Source organism: Enoplosus armatus, chromosome 8 (genome assembly GCF_043641665.1).
Source record: "Enoplosus armatus isolate fEnoArm2 chromosome 8, fEnoArm2.hap1, whole genome shotgun sequence".
NCBI lineage: Eukaryota > Metazoa > Chordata > Actinopteri > Centrarchiformes > Enoplosidae > Enoplosus > Enoplosus armatus.
In genome coordinates, this window is record NC_092187.1 from 11,908,328 (window position 1) to 11,929,374 (window position 21,047).

The window sequence follows — 21,047 nt, forward strand, 5'->3', positions numbered from 1 at the left end:
GAGAATACGTCTTCCCATCATCTGCCCATCTATTCAGTGCCTTCCTCGAGGTGAGATGCAGCAGCCCACATTACGTCCTCTGTGTGTTTATCTGTCACTTTTATTTGTGTCGTTTTTCAGAGAGCCGGGTGAGAAATGTTCACTTGCTTGTACCCCCTCTCACTTTTCTCTTGCCTGCCTCTCCAGCGTGTGAACTCGCTGCACAGGAAACTGGCAGATCGTTTTAACAGCCTCTCTGAACTGCAGTGAGGCACAGGAATTATTGAACAAACGGATAAACAAGGCTGACTCCTCAAGGTATAAGAATGACAAGGCAGAGCAGCTCAGCTATCAGGTTTGCTTAAACAGTCACTCGTGAAGTAAAGAACCCAGAGGTATGCTCAACAAGTCCTTTGAGGGGAAATACAGTATGTTTAGGTAGTAGATCCTGAGGTTGTACATGAGGCAACGCTTAAAGGTGTCTCATTCTTTCAAGACAGGTAATTACCATAAAACACAGATATTGTGTGGGTGTCCTGGTGGCTTAGAGGTCTAAGACAATAACCGTGTGATTGCAACATCATGCCTTCTCTTTCTCCCTTCATTTCCTGTCACATCTCCACTATTTACTATTTAATAAAGGCAAAAAATGCCTCAATGGGGTGACAAGTAGGGTGGATTCCCAACCACGCACCACCACTTGTCTGTGACGGGTAAAAAAAGCTGTAAAATGAAAAAGGGTTTGGAAAAGTTTTCTTTCCCACTTTGCGTTAACACAAGGTGATTTATGCAGCCCATCAGCCCATAAGATATTCATCACATTTCATCTTCATTTGGGAGCTCTAACAAAGCAGCACTGCTCTGGGTCGAAAGCAGATGGTCATGGATTTATCTTTTAATTCATAACCAGGGGTTCTGAATGCAAGACAAGTGGTTCTTGGATTTCACTAATTCCCTCATATCACGACAGGCTTTCATACTTTAAAACACGCCTGAAACAAGGTTTCATTTCAGAAAACTAAAAAAAAGACAAATAAAGAGGTTAATCAAAAGTGTGCTTGTGTGTGAGTGATGCACTGACTGTCTACAACCATTTTCTTCCCACCAAGATGTCTGCAGCACACCTCCTCATCAAGGCATCACTGAAGAAATAGCAGGCTTGATGAAATCTTAACAAGACAGTCAGACTCTTCAGAGGCTGTCACATGTACCGGGGATTACGTCTCATTAGAGCAGCACTCAGAAGCTGCTCCCCCACATTTTTCCTCCACAGAAACAAAGAGTTTGATTAGTCTTTTTATCTAAACTGTGACATCTCCTCTCCATCTCAGCCCTCTCTGTCTTCCGTCTTTCAGACAGAGCTCTCGTTTCCCTCTCCGCTACCTCCCACCGGCAGCTGATTGTCCCTCCTGAGCTGCAGGTAGCCGTCAGAGATCCCCCGGGGGGGACGTGGGACAACCGCTCATGCCTGAATACTTTTCTCTACACATGGCACACTGTCATGTAGGAGGCCCTCAAGCTACTTGTTACGAACACTGACTGGAGGGTGAAGGGCACAGATGGTGGCACGCTCAGTCCGGCTGCCCCTGTCAGCCTCGAGCCGTAGCTGTCATCCCAAACTGAATATGGCACACAAAGGAAATGTGCAAGGAGTGAAACCATATGTGTTGTTTGAAGGAAACTGTTAGTGTTATTAAACACACACCACTAAAAGTGGGATTGCAGCACAGCAATTAAGTAATTCTGGTGTTGAATATGGTCACTTATGAGGCCACAGAGGAGCAATTAAAATGGACAAAATAGGCTCCTGAAGAGCAGCAACTGAGAGAGAGAGAGAGAGAGAGCAGAAAAGGCCTCGCCAGCATTAAATAGATGTTTTGGTATCAAACATCACAGACCAGCTGGTTTTGGCAAACGCGAGTGTGCTGTGTGCTTTGAAGCTGCCCACGTCCGTGTAGTGTGAGGTTTTTCCACATCTGTGCCATTTCTACTCAGACTTCACTGTGAGGCAGCTGAACGCCCAACACCTACAATCAAAAGCCAGCATCTATCCATGTGAGGTTTTTTTTTTTAATTTATCAAAATAATAATAAAAAAATGAAAAAAAAACCTGATTGTGTTCCTTGTGTGCGGCAAGTTTTCAGATAAGCGGCGCTCCAATAAGCAAGACTCAGCTGGAACAATATTGAATTTGATATCAGCAAACCTTTATTTTAAGCTTCCTGCGTGGCAGCGATAAACCTCAGTAAACTGCCAAGCAGCATCCAAGCTCACTAAATCTCATATTATGACATTTAATTTAATATTGGAACGAAGAGGGGTTTGTACTAAATTAAAACAACAAAACTACGCAGTAAAGCTGCAGTGTGAATATAAAAAGAACCCCTGAACATTTAATAATCCTGACAAATGTGTGTTGTTTTCTTGGTGATCAGTTAGTTTGAGGAAACACAAGGCTAACAGGTTAGGCTTTCCAAAGGGAAACATGTACTAAGTTACAGTTAATCTTATAATGATAAAATTGTAGTGTTTATATTATAAATACATTTTCAATTAAACCCCCCAGTTAAGTATGCTGTGAGATAGTTTGTGGTTTTAACTCAACAAGAAAAGGGCCAGTCCCCAGAATGACCTTCTTTTTATATTAAACCGTCTTTAAAGAAGAGGAAAAAGACAAGCAAATGTGAATGGACAAGTTTCCTGATAGTGTTGATTATTCTGTTATTCTTACATGTCCAAAATGAATTGAGCAGCTTCAATACTTCATCAGGAGACTCAATAAACTGCAGCTCTGTATTATTTCGTTTCTCTGTAGTAAAGCCTGTGTTTGTCAGCTTGTGATCCCACATTGTAAGACAGCTGTCCATCTCTGACGCCAGAGAAACGTCATTAATTAGAGAGGAGAGGGTGCTGTCCAGGGTGCTGAAGCCTGAGCCAGGTGTTTCAGTCGCAGCGGGGGGGTGTTGTGGCGTTTACAGACTCGGGACGTGTGGATGGAGCTTAAACCTTCTTAGAAAGATGTTCACAGATTAACTGAAGATGGAGAACATTTAAGAAAAGTTCAGAGACAAACTTTTTGTCTGTCTGCTCGCTGACATGGATCTGCTCCCGGCCCAGGAGGCTGCTAAAATCTACCACACGAACTACGTGAGGAACTCTCGAGCCATCGGCGTCATGTGGGCCGTGTTCACCATCTGCTTCGTCATCATCACCGTGGTGGTCTTCATCCAGCCCTACTGGATCGGGGACAGCGTCAACACCCCGCAGGCCGGCTACTTCGGCCTCTTCCACTACTGCATCGGCAACGCGCTCACCTCGGAGCTCACGTGCAAGGGCAGCGTGCTGGACTTCAGCTCCATCCCGTCGCCGGCCTTCAGGACCGCCATGTTCTTCGTGGGGACCTCCATGCTGCTGGTGGTGGGCACCATGGTCTGCTTCAGCCTGTTCTTCTTCTGCAACGCCGGGAACGTGTACAGGATCTGTGCCTGGATGCAGCTGGCCTCAGGTGAGGAGGAGGAGGAGTGGAGGAAGGTACATTTACTCCAGTACTGTACTTGAGCACCATTTTGATGTACTTGTACTTTACTCAAGCGCTTTCATTGTATGTTACTTTATACTTCTTCTCCACTACATCTCAGAAGCCTATGTTTTAGTCCACTCCGTTTATTTGGCAGCTCTAGTGACCAGTGACTGGTTATATTCATATTTTACATAAAAATATATGATCAATGTATGGCTAAAATATGATGCATATTATTGATTAAAGTACCCAACAGTATATAAAGCAGTTAAAACTAGCTCCACCTCCACAAGCTGCATTAAAATGCTGCTTACATGTTGCATCAGTGCATCAGTAATATTAATAATTAATATAATGTATATAATAATATAACACAATGGAATGGTCCATTCTGCAGTACTTTCAATACAAAATACGAAGTACATTTTGCTAATAATACTTGCAGAACCTTTACTTGAGCATTTTTAAATTGGGGCATTACTACTTGTACTTAAGTAAAGAAACTTATTTTGCTGTCCAGAACTGATACAAAACTTACAACTGAGCGAAGAGAATAATGCCTATAATATCATCAGGTTATCAATATTGAGACATTGTCTGAAAAATACTAGTTGATTTTGTAACTGTGCCACCAAAAAGTCTACTGGGTTTGGCTTGAAGGTTTGGAGGAAAAAAAGGAGTCTATTGCTTTTCATTTTATGAGTTAATGTTAAAGTCTTGGCCGACGTCAAAGGCCACAGTCCATGGAGAAACACTAAGCAGGCAAGGGACCAGTTATTCTACTTTTTAAAACCTTATAGTTGCTTTAGTGTCAGCATCTAATTACTCGAATAAAGACCAAGTTTTTACATTTGGTCGTGAACATACACATTCCACAAAACCCTTCCAATTTTTACCAAAGTTCGGCACCTGAATATCAAAACTCCGACAAGAACGCAGTGGGTCTGAAGGACGAGTGAGACATGTGCCTCTGTCATGAACTGTCCTCGACTGTGAGGTGATGAACTCATCCTGTCATGAGCCGCCTTCTCACCTCTCTGGTTTCAGGCGCGTTTTGTGTTTGTGTTGGATGTGTTGTTCTTGTCGAAGCCAATAAGGGATCCAGTTTCAGTCCAGCCTCTGACACCTCTGAGGGTGGATTGATTACATGTAACATGATCAGGTGTTGCTGTGTTGTTAACTGATCTAAATTGGCACCTGAAACTAGCCATATGATAAAGTCCTAAATAACTAGTATACTCAGATCCTTTACTTCAGTAAAAACACCAGTACAGCATGTAAATATACTCCATTACAAACAAAAAGTCCTGCATCCCAAATCCTACTAAAGTAAAAGTTAAGTTAAATACTTGATAAAGTATTATCAACAAATGTATTTTCAGTATCAAATGTAAAAGTACTCCCCATGAGTGATGTATTATCATATATCACATTATTACATTTTTAATACTGATGCAACAATGTTAGAGCAGCATTTTTCTGTTGTGGCCGGTTGAGTTGCAGCTAGTTTGAACTTCTTTAGATTGTCAGGTAGTTTTGGCCAATGGTTTCCAACCTAGGGGTCGGGCCCCTCCAAAGGGTCACCAGATAAATCTAAGAGGTCATGAGATGATTAACGTCTCCCATGAATCATCTCATGACTTTAATCTAATCTTTGCATTTTTGTAAATAAAAAAAAGAAGAAGATAATTTTACCTCTTTGGGCCTTGAAAAGTTATTTAAATGAAACCGTCTGAGAAGGTTAGAGGAGAAACATCTTTTCGATTGAACTGCTAACAAGTCATAGACATCTGAGAACCAGACACTATATTTTTATTAGGGGTCACAACCCAAATGGTTGGAAAGCACTAATTTAATCTTTAACAGTGTGTTTTATTTTATAAGCTTACTTTTCATGTAGAAGTAAATCTGTACAGTAATTAGTAACTTTGTCTTTCTAGTAAATGTAGTAGAATAAAAAGTACAAATTGAGAAATATAATGATAAAGTAAAGTGTGAAGAAATACTCAAGTACAGTAAATCTACTTAGTTACTTTCCACCACTGTACATAACATGGTTATTCCTTGAAATGCACATAGTTGCAGAATGCAGATTTTAATCTAGGTTTGTGACGTAGCTGTGGCCCAGAGGAAACTTTACCAGATGAAGAGCATTTAACTTTAAGAACTTTCAGAACAGTACATCATGCAAACAGCACCACTGAGCATCCTTTGCCCTGCGGCACCATAAATGAATTAAACCTTTGGCACTTTATGGGGGTACATCATGCCTTATACTGCACTGGGGGCTCAGAAGAACCTCCCTAATAATTATTTATCAAAGTAAAAGCACACAAGGGGTAATTATTGCACGGCTCCACCATTTCAATATCCTTCTTCCCCCGCAGCCGCGTTGATGGTGATGGGCTGCATGATCTACCCGGACGGCTGGGACTCCCCGGAGGTGAAGAGGATGTGTGGCCAGAGGACGGATAAGTACAGCCTGGGGAACTGCACGGTGCGCTGGGCCTACATCCTGGCCATCATCAGCATCCTGGACGCCCTCCTCCTGGCACTGCTGTCCTTCACCCTCGGCAACCGCCAGGACAAACTGCTGCCGGATGACTTTGAGGTGGAGGGAGCAGGTGAGGGTTGATGCAAACGGGTGAAGGTTGTGGGAATAGACCAAAGCACGGACGCAACCCGTCTCTGCTCTTGAGCTTGGTGTTGGGAGCCTGAATGATGGTCGTTGGCCTTTTTCACAGCAGACATTTTTCTTGTCATAGTAGGAAAATCACAGGTGACAATAACATTAACCGTTGTATTCAAGTGTCCCAGTAAATCATGGCAGTGAGCCAGAATGCTCAACTACAGGACCCTGAAACTGAAGACAGTTCAACTTTCAGATCATAAACTACAGTTGAAATGTTAAACAGCTCACAATGCACGCACTTGAAGTGTCTTCAGCGCTTCCACTTCAGCTGCAGTCATCCTTTGCTCCTCTGCTGACATCACATCAAGTCTCTTCAAACTCAATTCATGACATACACTATGACTGACATTTAAACTCATTTCAGTACTTGAAGTTCAACTGAATCTTCAGTTTTATTCAGTGCTTACACTTAAATTTACACTTGATTTCATTCAGTGCTCATGCTGAACCTTCTTTCAGCTCTTCCATTGTAACTGCTGCATTAACTTCTTTCAGTTTTTGCATTTTGACTGACATTTGAACAATGCACACATACATTTGTTACCTACATTTCAGAAAAGTTAGCGTTCTCAAAAAAAAGGAAAACAGGTTTGAGAGTTATTAAACATTCTTGACCTTGGAAACAGCAAGTGCCATAACAGTCCCACCCCAAGGTCCATTTGGTGTCTGTTTCAGAGCTTTCGGTCATATCATATGGTCTTCATCAGCAAATGGAGTTTGCCTAGTTGTTCCAGAGCACTTAAATACCTTAAACTTTCCTAATTTGATTGCTTTTCAGATGATCCTATTGTCTAATTGTATACTGAGAGAGAATTTAACAACTATATATTTTTTCCACTTATTCATAATAGCTCAGGTGAAAATATTAATGTTGAACTCTTCATATATTTATCAACAGTATCCTAAATTAAAAAGTTACACTAGTTTTCTCTGTATACTTTACACTTTAGTTTGAGAACCAGAATTATCGAGTTGGTTTAGCAGCCAGCAAAGGCCCAGTGTCTGAAATCCATCACATAAAGGTGTTCCTCTCTTACAGAAAACCCCTGATGAACACAAACCTTCAGGACCAGTGTGATGCAGATGTACTTTGATGGTAATGAACAAGCATCCTGAAATGTCATGATGTAGTTTAGATCAAACTGTTCACCTGACTTTTTATTTGTTTTCTGCTGTTTTCATGGTTGTATTGACTTTTGGTTAATTGAAATTTAGAAGTCCTTTACTGCTTCACAAGAACTGCAGTTTTATTTCTGTACTTCATGTCAAATAAACTCAGAGAAACAAGCTTGACACAGTCCTTTTGTGTTGTATGAACATCTGTTTTATTGTATGGTGTGTTGTACAGTTTTGTAAATCGACAGCTCACATTAAGTCTATGTTCTTGAATTTCACACTGATGTAAATTTAGTTTTTTTCCCCCTAGGCCTCAACAGATACATAGGTTTACTTTCATATGATAAATTTTGGACACCATTACATAACATCAGATCTCACCATTTCTATGGTAAAAACAGTGACATTATTGAACAGTTGGCCACACATATAACTGAGCTTGAACACATCTTCCATACGCGTTATTAAAACACAGCTACCCAGCTAAATAATTTTAGCTAAGATATAAGATTTGTTAAAAACTGTACATAACTGTAATATACATAAAGGCAAACTCTTTGGTACAGATATATACAGTTTATTTTCACTTTTTTTTTTCCTTTAAAATTGGGCTTCTTAACATGTCGTCTTGTTGAAACCTTTAAAACACTATTTTCCTGAATTGTAATAAGTGTATGAGAATACCAGCCTCCCATGAGAATGAAAGATCTCATTTATTATAATTAACTAACCACACTAAATACCAGGAGACCACGGATTTGTTATGGCTAAATAATATTACCTACGTTACCAGACAGTGGATGTCTCAGTAAGAAACTAGAGTGTCTGTCTGGAGAAATGCTATTACCACAGTCAGTGTAAATGTCAGCCCAGTGTGCAACTTCCTAAGCCTACTTTACAAATACAAAATATATACCTTATATGTGTAATATAAGATAAAATAATTAATAAAAAAAACAACAACACAGCACTAATGAAAATGTACAAGAAAAGAAGTGATAGCGCGTCCTTTTTTTAAGGGGACAAAAATGACCAATAAAGGCTACATATCCTTGTTTTGTTTGGGTTTTAGTGCAGGAGTGTAACAAACAAGGATGAGTCACTAGCAGTACAATAATAGGTTTGCTTAGTTGGGTGGGTGAACGGAACACAGCAGTTGGAGCCAACATGACCACAAAGTAATATAATCCACTGGATTCCTGGCGTCATCATGCCGAGAGAAGAACCAACAAATACAAAGCAAACATACACAGAAGCATTAGTTCAAGAGAACATAAGAAATCCAAAACAACAAAATAAAAAAAAGGAGAAATAAATATTCATCTGATATGCCCAAACTGGAAAGTGATCTGTTGCAGTCTCTGGAGATGGTGGGGAGGGAAGGGAGGTGCAATGACTGGAGGTCTCCACTAGAGGGAGAGCCAGGGGTGGCGCAAGCACTCTGCGGCCGTGGCTCTCTTCTCTGGGACCAGCTCCAGCATGGGAAGCAGGAAGTCGGTGAAGCACTCGGCTTCTTCGCGGGGCCACTCGTACTTGTCAACCAGCACCTCCAGCAGGCCCCACGGCTTCAGCTTGGTGATGTGTTTCAAATCACCTGCGGACAAACCACGTCAGTCAGACAACATCGTGTCAGAGGGCCGTGCAGGACACAACAATTTCCCAAATGTAAAGTATGTGAAAACATATTTAAATATCTAGCTATGACATACATTCAATATTTCACTTTATTAACTGTGAATGTATTTCCAAAGCAGGTATTTCTTTTGGATAGCAATATCTAATGTTGGAAATGTTTTAACATAAAAGTGAAAAAACATTTAAAATTCTTTAACAGTGAAAAGAGTTATGACTCTTTTGTAAGTGGCTCGAGGGCATGATCTTGACTACAGACAGAAAACCTCAAATCTTGACACTTTTTACCTTTCTTGGTGAAAAAATCCTTGGAATATTTGCCGTTCATTATGAGTTTGCGTGGGACACTCCCCAGCAGCTCAATGATCAGCGCTATATGGTCTACAACGGCAGACGATTGCAAGAGGAGAGGGGAAGACAGACAAAGACAAACGACAGATTCATCAGACAGTGTCCCGGTCACAGGCCCACTCTGGGTGTGTGGGTGGGGGATGAGGAAGAGGAGGGGGGACCAGGCTGACAGCAGATTGTTGCAGAGGTTGGGGTGTACAGACCTTCAGTTAGAAATTTCAAATTCATACTAAAACTAAGGTGGTGGAGTATGAAGAGGATCAGTAAATACTCTTCTGAGATCTGTAATCAGTCTTTTACTGTTCATATACTTCAATCTCAAAGCAGAAACTTTCAGTGGCTCACATTAAGTTATAGTAGCTTTTTATTACATTTCAACACCTACAAGTAAAGGTAGCGATTTTATCTTAAACTCACTGATCTTGGGCATATGAATATATTTAAATAAAAAATATTTGTCATGTTTATACACCTGCTTATACGTGTTGAACCATTTATACAACAGCATCATCCTCATTTTCACAGCAACACTCTTGGGTGTAAACATAGAGGTCTTGACCCTTTTAACACTTGACTGTATCAACAACAAAAATCAGTGCACTAAGGCATCGCAGAGGTTATGTCATCAAGACTCTGTGCCATAGTGAATGGTAGCAGAGTGGTTTTCTGAGAATACAGAGTTCAGGTTCAAGCCACCAAACAGGCACCCTGCATCTGGAGCACAAAGGTTCTCAAGTTATTTTGGCCCAGGGATCCCTTTTGGATGAGATATTTTTCCAAGGCTCCTCCATAATTATCACACTGTTGAACACTCTTATTCACACTTGCACTTTTTGATGCCAGTTTATATGCTGACACTCCTGTCACTTCAGACCTGTGATTAGAGAAGCACAGCAACTAAGACGAACATTTTCTCTGGTTGCTTTTATAATTCTATCAAATTAAATGCATTTTAAATAATTAGGTAAAATCAGACCACTACTGTGGCTGACCTTACACTCTTGACTCTTCAGTGGAGGAAATAAAAGTAACGAGAAGTTCGCCTACAAGGATCAATACAGTATCAAGTGTCCAGCCAAGTCCTGTGGCTACAACTAAAGAGGTACTGAATGTACCTCTGCCAGGAAATCTTTGGCAGAACTACTGACACTTGGATCAGTGTCTGATGGCACTGTTCAAAGTAACACACATTTATTGGTCTGTATTCATTATTTTGCCCGTTGGCCTGCACACACCAACAACTTTGATAGATCTGAATGCGCCTTCCCCCCTTTCATCTCCGCCCCTCCACCGTTCCCAGAGCGAGCCACAGACAGAGGGGTAGCATACCTCTCTTGGTGAAGTATTCCTGTGAGTATTTCCCACTCAGAGCATAGTGACGAGGGATTTTACCGAGCAACTCAATCATGAGAGCAAGATGGTCTGGAAATGAGGCACATCAGAGGAGGAGAGGGGAGGACAGAAAGTCAGAGGGTGACAGTTTGGAGAGAGGAGGAGATGGCAAATGAGAGAGGGGATAGGAGAGAGATGGCAAACAGTCATGTGGAACAATGTATTAGGAACAATGGATGATGACAGCCTTGTGTGACAAGAAGCACACATATGGGAAGCCTAATCATTATTTCACATCAAAAGCTATTACAAACAATGGAACGCATGTGGGCCATTCACTTTCGTATAGGAAAACAAACCATGAAGATCAAATCAGATTGAAAAATCAGACTTAAAGCACAGCCATCAAAGCCATACGTGCTAAAACTTGTACAGTAGATTCTGATACAGGATGAGTGATTAGTCAAAGAATCATAAGAGAGAAAGCTGTGGAAGAATATTAAGCAATAGCCTCAAGAGATCACGTAAAGCAGGTGAAAAAGCCGATTCACAGCTGCGGGGCATACGCCAATAAAGTTTGAATCTTACCACATACCTGACATGCTGCAGCAGAATCAAGTTAGTACAGACACCTCAAGCTAAGCAGCGAGCCAAAATGAATGTAAGGAAAGCATATGGAGGAGAACGAGGAGACGTGAAGAGTGAGTCAGTGAGGAGATGAAGAAAAGATGAAAAAGGAAGTGAAAGATGGCCCCGCCTCCAGTGCGGCAAAAAAATGTGGTTTGAGGTGTTAAGAGAGGAAATAAACACAGGAACGTTGGTACTCATCATCACATGATTCACATCTCCATTTCTTCTAAATTTGACATCACTGTAATGGGAGTACCTCACTTAAGAGTTACCACTGTGCAACAAGAACTCTGGTTGCATTTTAAACTTTGCAACTTATTGTGCAAACTGCACAATAATTTGGAGTGAAGGTCACAGCTTGCCATGCTTACTGTGAAACTCATTAGATTGTCGACGTTCATCATTCACGATGGCAATAAAACATCAATGAGGGCCAATTTAACAAGAAAGACATCATGAAGCTTTTCACAGTAGCAATAACTGTTAAAAGTTACCACCAATGCTAAACGCCTCTTACCAGTGAAGCGTACATTTAAAAAATACTACAACATGTAGCAGTTAGGATTAATGCTGTGCAGTTATAAGTGGATACAACAGATAATGGAGAGGAAGAGGAAGTCCCAGCAATACCTTCATCCCTGGAATAATCTTCCCCAGAATGTGGTTCAAACAAGTAGTCCCCCGTGGCGAGCTCAAAAGCCTGAGGAGACACAATCATCATAAACACAGGAAAAGACTGCATGACGGGATATATTTAATCCCTCCCACCACTTGCTAAACTCTCTTAACGCTATTGAGATCTTTTCAAGGTACATTGGACTATGATCTACGGTAAGTTTAATCTCACCATGCAGGCTGTGCTCCATATATCTGCCGGTGTGCTGTATCCAGAACCAATGAGTACCTCTAAGGACCGGTACTGCCGTGTCTGGATGTCTTCTGTAAAGTGCTTGTGCTGAGAGAGGAAGAGAAGAAAACAAATCCTAACCAAAAATCCCATGACATGTGTAAGTAACAAAGCCAACAGATGGGTTCCTGTTAAGATGGGAGAAATATATTGAAGAATTATAAATGTGTGTGGACTGAAGAAGAAGCCTAGAAGAGAGCTGTATCCAACTTCCATTCCATCTCAAAAGCTAGATGAATACAACAAATAAGACAAAGAGCTGGAAGATTTAAGTATTTCTATTTCGGTAGCTTGATGACACTGGATATGTCCCTCGCTGCCTAATCAGGCAATCCCTCAGGTCATTAGTAGGCTACTCACCACCCAGCAGGCATTTCCCAAGTCTGCAATCTTGACCTTGATCTGGTCTGCATTGAGTGGCTCAAGGGGGTTAACTAGCAGGGATCCTGCTGTTAGCTTGCCTATATCAGAGCAGAGAGAGAGACAGAGAGATAAGGATGGACTAAACATCTAATAAAAGAAGAGCTTAACGATCAATATTTCAAAGTCCACATGGCTGAGCCTTTATTTATTCCAAAGCAGCCCAGCCACAGCAAACAGCTAGCAAAAAAAACGAAAAAAAACAAACTCTTTGCAGTTAAGTAGATGTACTGATTTTTGGCTGACTGACCGTTTCTCAGGCTTTCCTGGGTTGCATATTGACAGTCAGACCCGTCCTCTTCCACCTCCTGCAAAATGCTACGCTCCAGCTCTCCCTCCTCCAGCCCAGCAGGAAGGCGTCTCTCAGTTACTCCGCTGCTGTGAGCACCCCTGCCTTCAGTCTCAGTGTCCAGTTCCTTGAGATCTGCAGAGTCCACGCCGTTGCAGACGGGGTGAACAGGGGACTCCTCGTGTTGCTCCTCCTGACTGGCACATTTCTCTGTGGGCTCTGCGTTGCCATTGTGTTGGTCTTCGTCCCTCCACTGAGACTGCCTCTGGTCCACCTCCACGTGGCCATTGCAGTTCACCTCTGACAGCCCTTGTGGTCGCAGCCTCATGAGATCTGCAGTCACACTGCTCTCTGAAAGTATCAGGACAAAACAGATGACAATTCTTTTCCAATGACTCATACCAGGGATTTTATGACTGGCTTACAACCACGACAGAACTTTAGCCAGCAGCAATAAACATTTAAGAAGCATTACTGTGATGTTGGCTTCTCACCCTCTGTTTCCTCATTTCCTAGCTCCAGAAGAGACACCTGTCTGAGAGGAGCGCAGGCCCGTCCCTTTGGAGACTGTGGGTCCTCATCTTCATCCTCTTCCTCCTCTCGTGTCTCTGTGGTCTTTTCCATCTCCTCCAGGTCCAAGATGCACTTTTCCAGCAGCTCCGCCTGACGCTTCTGCTTCTTTTTTAACTTCTTCTTCTTGTTCTTGGACATTTTTACTGTCTGTCAGGGATGAACGTAAGAAATAAAATAGCTCTCATGGATAGCTGCATATTTGTGGGACTGCTTTAAATGTGTGTTATACTAGAAAATATGGGAGGCTGATGTCCTATGCAAAAAGTAAATGATAAAAGGGTTGTACCTGTTTTGGAGCAGGCGCTGTGCTTACTGAAAAGAGAATATCAGATGAGTACAAACTGGTAAAAACTGTGCTCATCGTGTGTGTGTGTGTGTGTGTGTGTGTGTGTGTGTGTGTGTGTGTGTGTGTGTGTGTGTGTGTGTGTGTGTGTCTCATACTTGCTGAACCGGAGGGGGGAGGCGCCCCAGCCCTCTGCCACTCTGTGGCTTCAGCTGCGAGCTTGCGGACATAAGGTTCATCAACACTCATCAGGATATTCTCCGGCTTGATGTCTGTGTGGATGATCTCACACTTCGTGTGCAGGTAGTCCAGGCCTTGGAGTACCTGGAAAATTAATGAATGGAGAATGATTGACAGACTGTTAAAGTGTATATTTGTATAGATCCTTTTCTCTAGGTCTGTTTTGGTTTTCCACACGGTTAAAATATATTGAATACAAGTATGACTAGGCAATGAGAAAACTGTCTTTGGTTGGATGTCAAATCAACAATCCAAGCGTAAATAAAGAGTAACACTTAGTGCCAGTGAATATAATGTATTACAATGGAGTCTTTTGCAATATATTTCTTATTATTCGATCCATCATGACAAGGGCCCCCTTAGTTAAAAAAATGGATACACCACAATTTTTCCCACTTTCACTTGGTTACTGTTTATACAGTCAATTATCACAACATGCTCCACCCTAACTGGTTCACACCCATCAAACAGCCAGGAGGCGACCTGGCTCTGGCAAACTAGAGGAAGCTACAACTGAACCTTCATCACGAGTCACCAGATAACAAAGTGCGACACTGTGGGTCTTATGTTACCTGTCTTACGATGCTCTTCACACACGGCAGGGGCAGCCCTTGGTAATTAGACTTTATTATCCACTTTAATAAGTGATGCCCCAACACCTCAAACACCATGCAGACATCTGAAGATCACAGCAGTTAAGATATTAACAATGCAATACAAGTAAAGCCCAAACTGAACCAATTAGAAAAAAAAAATCTAATAACACAAGGGTCAAATCACCTAAATGAGAAGCAGCATTATTTTTATTGAAAAGAGGGCAGGTCATAGCAGCACAAACACTACAGTGTTGTTAGGGAGTTTCATGTTACAGCTCCAGCAATCCCTGTGGCATTCAGGGGATATTACTAAGCCAACGTGTTGTGGATAGGTGGAGGTCTGTTTGGGACACACAAGGTTCCATTTAGTACACCCATCACCTGTTGTTTACTTTACTACCTGCATTCTGCTCTTCAGCTAAATTTGACACCAGGGGAAAGATTGATCCTCGCCTTGACAAAGTATTTTTCTAAGAATTAACAGGCTTTAGACTTTCCAGTAGTCAGCAATTAAAACAGATCAAACCTGAGTCCTAAAAATGACCCCGAAGCATTCGAAATATTTGGCTGCAAAGGATACGAGTTCCATTAACACCAGAGATCTTGAAGTCGTCTAGCAGCTGGACCACCATCTCCCTGTTGGGATCATTGGTGTCTGAGTTTCTTACCTGGGGACAAAGAAAAGGTACAACACAATCGAAACAATCAGGATTTACACTTACTAATGTTAGACTGGGCCAATACAGGATTGGCATAGGCATTAACTAGGAGCTGGCATTAACTCAGCTACTTACAGATCTGAGGAGTTTGATCTCATCCACTGCCGTCTCCGTGTAGTGCTCCGCACTCTTCACCACCTTCATTGCAACAAACCTCTTCACCCTGCAACCACAGAGCAAGTAACGTTCGCTAACAGGTCCTACCACAACAGTCACACACTCAGCTGCTACTGAATCTGTATCCAACTTAAGGCCTCAAAAACAAAAACAGTGCAGTAAGAATATGCAGTAAAGATTTTCTCGTACTGGATGTCCCAGGCGAGCCACACGGTGGAGAAGTGTCCCCAGCCCAGTTTCCGGATGACATGGTATTTTCCGTTGTAAAGGTCTCCCACTTTCACATGGTGGTAGCCACCTAGATGAGAAGAAAATCCATGTTGACTAGGAGGATCAACAATGTACAGACTGTCAGGTAATACTCTTGTAACAATCACATAAAAACACCTTGAATGGGTTATCTTAGTAAAATAAACTCATTTATTCGGAAAGTTTATTTACTGCAAACCATACGAACGCTTTAAATCAAGTTTTTCAATCTGGTTATTCACAATAACTGGGTCATAGTGGGCATGTAAACATACTAAGTAAGACGGGACTCACCTTTGCAGTAGTCATTGGGGTCCTCCTGCTCCTCATCATCAGAGCCGAGAATCTCCTCAGGTTCCTCGGGTTCCTGGGGCGAGGCTTCTAGCTGGGGCTGCTGTCGACTTCTGGGATTGGCTGGCTGCCTGATGGACAAGCAATCAACCATCATAGACTTCATTAGGAACAAAGTCCCAGACGTCTTTCTTGCCTGAGTACAGATTTCCCTTTGAGAAATCAACTTTCACAGCCTCTCACCAACAACCAGTCTTAATAATTGAAACGCATTCCTATTTGACAAATGTTTAACAAGGGTAATAAAAGATTTTCTCAGCAGAGTTGGTGAACAGTTAATCTTCATTAGCCTCCACCACACAAATTTAACCACACCCAAATCCTGCTTAATGCATTGCAGGTAATTGTTGCCAAGACAAAACAATAGAGCAGCAGTTGGCATTATTCTGATGAGACAGCTGTACTGGCCAGACAGCAGATATTTAAACCAGTGACATATTGAATGTGTTGTAAGTTAAATTGAATTTAAATGAATGTTAAACACCATTCAGAATGTACTGTATACCATATTTGAATGACTGTGAACTACATTAGCTCAGACAAATAGTGCAGATGTCCAGAGCCAATCTGCCAATTTGTTGTTAAAATCAACCAAGTCCATTTTGAATTGAGCTGTATCTTCCATAAACAAATAAACGCAAAAAAGAGACTGCCAATTGAGCGATGCAAGTGAATACACCTGGAGTTATAAAAAGATTTTTCAGGTGGACCACGCCTTTAAAGTGCTGCTGATGATTGAAAACTGCATCTGAACTTCAATATTTTGTTCATGCTGGCAATGAAGAGAGGCTGTAAAAATCTCAGTCAAAATCTTCCTGCCACAACAGATCCACACTGACACTCCTCCATCTACAGACATCACACTTAAGGACACAATACAAATTTATCAGAATGGCTTCATTAATTTGTAGAAAAAAAAATATGCATCATTTAAGAAAAAAGATTAGGGTACAAGCCTGTACAAGCACAGTTATTTTGTCATTATGTCAGGTTGTCAGATGGAAGAGACAAAGTACATCAAGAGAAAGTCATAGAAGACTGAACGAAAAATAAGATATTAAGAAAATAGTATTAAGAATGTGGCCCAAGGTTTTGTAGTCAACTACAGACAAAAAATACACTTAAATATTAATATTTTATGCACTAGAAGTCTAGAACCTAAAACAACCTGACAGGTAAGTATCCGTACACAATTAATGGCATTTAGTACATGAAGAAAGGGAATGGATGAAAATCTGTGCATATTAAATATTTGGGTTTTTCATATTTGCAGTTACTGGTGTTTTGACCTCAGATTGTTAATGATATCAATCTCTCTTTTGAAGTTTCGTTAATTTAGTCATACAAATCTTTAAATGTGAAATTAAAATATAGGGGTTCACAAACACATTCAGTCATTTATATATAGTCATAAAAACCACAATGGCTTTGTCTGTGTATATATGTGTAACATCCTATAATCTGTGTTTGCCAACAGTTCAGTTTGCTAATATTGATGTTACTTCCTCCACAGAGGAGATTAAGGCTGCTCATCACCGTGGAGAGATCACGTTCAAGTAAATTCCTAAACTGGTCTGTAGTATCACAAACGGGCTGCTGGTTTCTTCATAATCTGCAACCTACTTATTCATGCCTGACATGGTTATTTGAAGCAGAGCAGTTTTACTGCATGTTTGTGTACCAATAACAACAACAGCTGCAATCACTTCCTGAATTATCTTCACTGGATTTTGACTTTATAATGATATTTTACTATTTGAAATGCTCTCATTACTGCAATTATTTTAATTAATAACACATTAGGAAGCAATTAGCAATCATTGGTACTAATAATTAATCTACTCAATTCTCATACTCAGTCACGGCTTTTCATTGACTGTCGAAGAATGAAGACAGGGATGGACCAAAATGCTTAAATGTGGAGCCAGACACAACTCCAATTAGATATCTTTTCATGAAAAAAAACAAACAAACAAAAAAGACATGGCTGCTCTAATTTTGGGTCGTGCTCCTATTTTTTGCTGGTGCTCTTCACTTTGGGTGTAAAGGCAACTGCGTGTCTAGTGCTCAAGTTGTTTTGATGTACGTTTTCCCTGAGAGGCTTACATTAAACTGATATTCACCCTGACAACTGATTCAGAGCTGCATCTCCTACACTCCGCTATGTCCTCAACATGACATGAGAGTGTTACTGCTCTTCTATACATATGGTGCTCAGCATGCAAGGGTGATTGTGGCATGCAACAGTACTGTTTTAAGTTATATTTAGTTCCTTAGCATCATATGGTTCTTATGTCTAATGGATATGCCAGTTGCAGCCATGAAGACAACACTGTCAGGAGGTGCGTATCTGCAATAGTGCCGTTTTCAGTTAAACGGCATGCTTCGGTGGGCTGATGTGGGCTTCTTCATTCTCTGGTTATAAATATAGCACAGGCTGTTATGCAACACTCCAGAGGACGCCACTGATGGCATGATTAGTAGATTGTTAGTTACACCAAAACAATCAGTATTGGAGATCAACACTTGAGTGGTCTATTTTGAGCACGAAATGTTGCATTATCTTAATGCGATCATTCATAAACTATTTTAATAGTAGGGCATAGCCTTCGGGTCGTTTATTTCAGGCACCACATACTGCACATTCTATATGGATAGCTTACAAGTCATAACTTAAATCAAAATAACTGTCCAAATTAATTATGGTACTGCCCTTACTTACACCCCATACAAAAAAAAGGAAAGCTATGGAAGCCAACCCAAAGTGCTCAGTCTAATGAGTCTTTTGAGAGATGTTAATCAGTCCTTCATTTCTTTATCTTTGGATCATGCACAGACCAAAATAAGCAAGAGTATAAGCATGCAGCCAAGGACCATGTGTCAGTTTCACATCTACACGTCTAGACCATCTACAGACAGCACCGTGTGTCGATGAGACGACGAGCTTTAACGGGGGTAAACACTCACTTTTTGATGGTCTTCTTCGCTTTCGCCCTCTTCTTCCTCGCCTGGAGTGCCAGAACTGTCAAAAGACACCAGTGACCAATTATTTTGCCATTGTCTGGCTGCCGTTTGTTGTCTAGCTGATACTCAAGACAAATAAAGGATGACATTGTCTGAGGCAAGGAATACAACTATCAGATCCTGCAGCTCAGAAACTCGGTCATTATGCACCGTCTTATGTCATGTTTGCAACTACCAATACCTAAATCACAATTGCTGTGTATCTGTCGGTCTGCCAGTCAGCCGGTTTGATACTGGAAGCCATCTAACGTTAAGTTACATCATTAAGCTAACTTACCCATCTAGGTAACCGTTCTTTAAAGGACTGTAACGATAGTATGGCGTGAAGTCATTTCAGACACTCGGGTGGCTAGCTGGTCGGTTAATAGAGCTACGGCTGGTTAATGTTGTCGGTGTTTCGGGGTGTGCGTAAAACGTAAAGAGCTAGAAAGCTATATGTAGCTAGATAATCCTGACATGTCCCATTGAAGCTAAAGCTAATTTCTAGAGAGCTAACGTAGCTCGCTCCAGCTCAACAGTGCGTGACAGACGCGTTCAATTAAACCACCATCTGAACGCACGCAGCTCGGCTAAACTTTACATTTGTGACTGCGGAGGAACATCAACTGCAGTGTCAACACACACGCGGGCTAACATTATTCATACAGTGTGCGGCGTGTCGGTGTAAAGATTTACCTTTCCTCTCCATGTTGGCTGGATTCGTAGCCTAGCCGTTAGCTACACCACCAGTGATCGAATGTTCCACGCATGCGCACTGGTTCGTTTTGCTCAAGGGGAGCTTCCCCAGTGATGTCTCCACCTGGGCATCAAATCATGTTTTTTTATGATTTTTACTACATTGAAGCTGCAGGGCAGAGACAGTGAAGTGTTTTATGTGGTAGTACTGATGGGATTTCAAACTCATCTTTGATCTTTTATTTACTTTTACTGTATAACAATGTGTAACAATGGCTACAGCATGCTGACTTAAACTGTGTCCATCCAGTAACACTGGCAGGTAGTTCAGTGTCAAATGATCTGCCTGACATAACACAAAAACAACTAGATTAAATAATTTGGGGGGTAAGTATCTGTACCCTGTTACATTTTAATATTTACAATGAAAACAATAATTCAAGTTTGTATCACAAACGAGCTGTCAGATGGTTATACAAAAAACCTTCTTTAGAGACTGAAATTGACAGTGGTGTGCACAGAAATAGGCAGGGGCAACATCACCAGCATTAGCATTTGCAGGGTCATACTTAAATATTTGAAAGCCCAAAGCAAATATTTTTATTTTCCTGACATAGTGTTATGCATAAACATTTTTGGCAAGGATCCCGTGAATTCATTTAATAAAAAGTAATGAAAATAAGTACTGAGGGGGACATTTTATTGTTAAAAAACAAACTTGCAACAAAGTAATGGAGACACCATTTTTAAATTACTATAAAACATAACATCAGCCTTTCTGCACTGAAATGTCTTGTTACTTTCTGGCCAACATATGTGTCGAAACAATATATCTGTTTTAAGTTCACCTATTAATATCAGGGCTCTGTTCCATAAACCAGGGCAGGGTATAATTTTAGCATTATTTTGTCAGTCGCTCGTTACAAAACCTTGGATTAATGCATTTGACATTGGCAATTGACATGTGGCACTTAAGTGAAATACTGTAGATAAAGCCAGTGAAACATTGACTTTCCATTTGGAAAAAAAAAAGTACTGCTGAACCACGGACAAATATGCAGCGGCATCCCTCCTCCTGCACACTGATGATTCGCAGTGCACTCAAGACTTCTGTAAACAGCAAAGCCACTTATTTAATGCTTTTTTCATGTTTGTGATTGAACAGCCAATCTCAGGTGTTTCAATTTTATTTTGTATTTTTCTGTGTATTACTGTTTGGTTAAAGAACACTTAAGCTGGGCAGATACAGCACTTATCAGCAAGAAAGTTAAAATGTGTGTGTAAATGGGGTAATGTGTCATGAATTTTCAAAATGAAAAATAAATGTGCAGGTCTTTGCCCTCTCGGTAAAA

General features: G+C 41.1%; 2 protein-coding genes across 2 annotated transcripts; one reads left to right on the forward strand and one right to left on the reverse strand.

Moving 5' to 3' along the window:
- Positions 1 to 3,072: 3,072 nt before the first annotated feature.
- lhfpl5b (LHFPL tetraspan subfamily member 5b) lies at positions 3,073 to 6,134 on the forward strand. Its single transcript, XM_070909820.1, has 2 exons — positions 3,073 to 3,484; positions 5,887 to 6,134. Exons 1-2 carry the CDS (start codon positions 3,076 to 3,078, stop codon positions 6,132 to 6,134), a joined length of 657 nt encoding a protein of 218 aa, XP_070765921.1. The 5' UTR covers positions 3,073 to 3,075.
- Positions 6,135 to 7,492: 1,358 nt separating this feature from the next.
- srpk1a (SRSF protein kinase 1a) lies at positions 7,493 to 19,742 on the reverse strand. Its single transcript, XM_070909757.1, has 16 exons — positions 19,696 to 19,742; positions 18,964 to 19,018; positions 15,940 to 16,067; positions 15,586 to 15,694; positions 15,355 to 15,442; positions 15,141 to 15,228; positions 14,537 to 14,643; positions 13,883 to 14,048; positions 13,728 to 13,753; positions 13,363 to 13,588; positions 12,830 to 13,219; positions 12,520 to 12,620; positions 12,100 to 12,207; positions 11,883 to 11,952; positions 10,620 to 10,712; positions 7,493 to 8,901 (listed from the first exon to the last, which is right to left on the reverse strand). Exons 1-16 carry the CDS (start codon positions 19,706 to 19,708, stop codon positions 8,717 to 8,719), a joined length of 1,953 nt encoding a protein of 650 aa, XP_070765858.1. The 5' UTR covers positions 19,709 to 19,742; the 3' UTR covers positions 7,493 to 8,716.
- Positions 19,743 to 21,047: the final 1,305 nt, after the last annotated feature.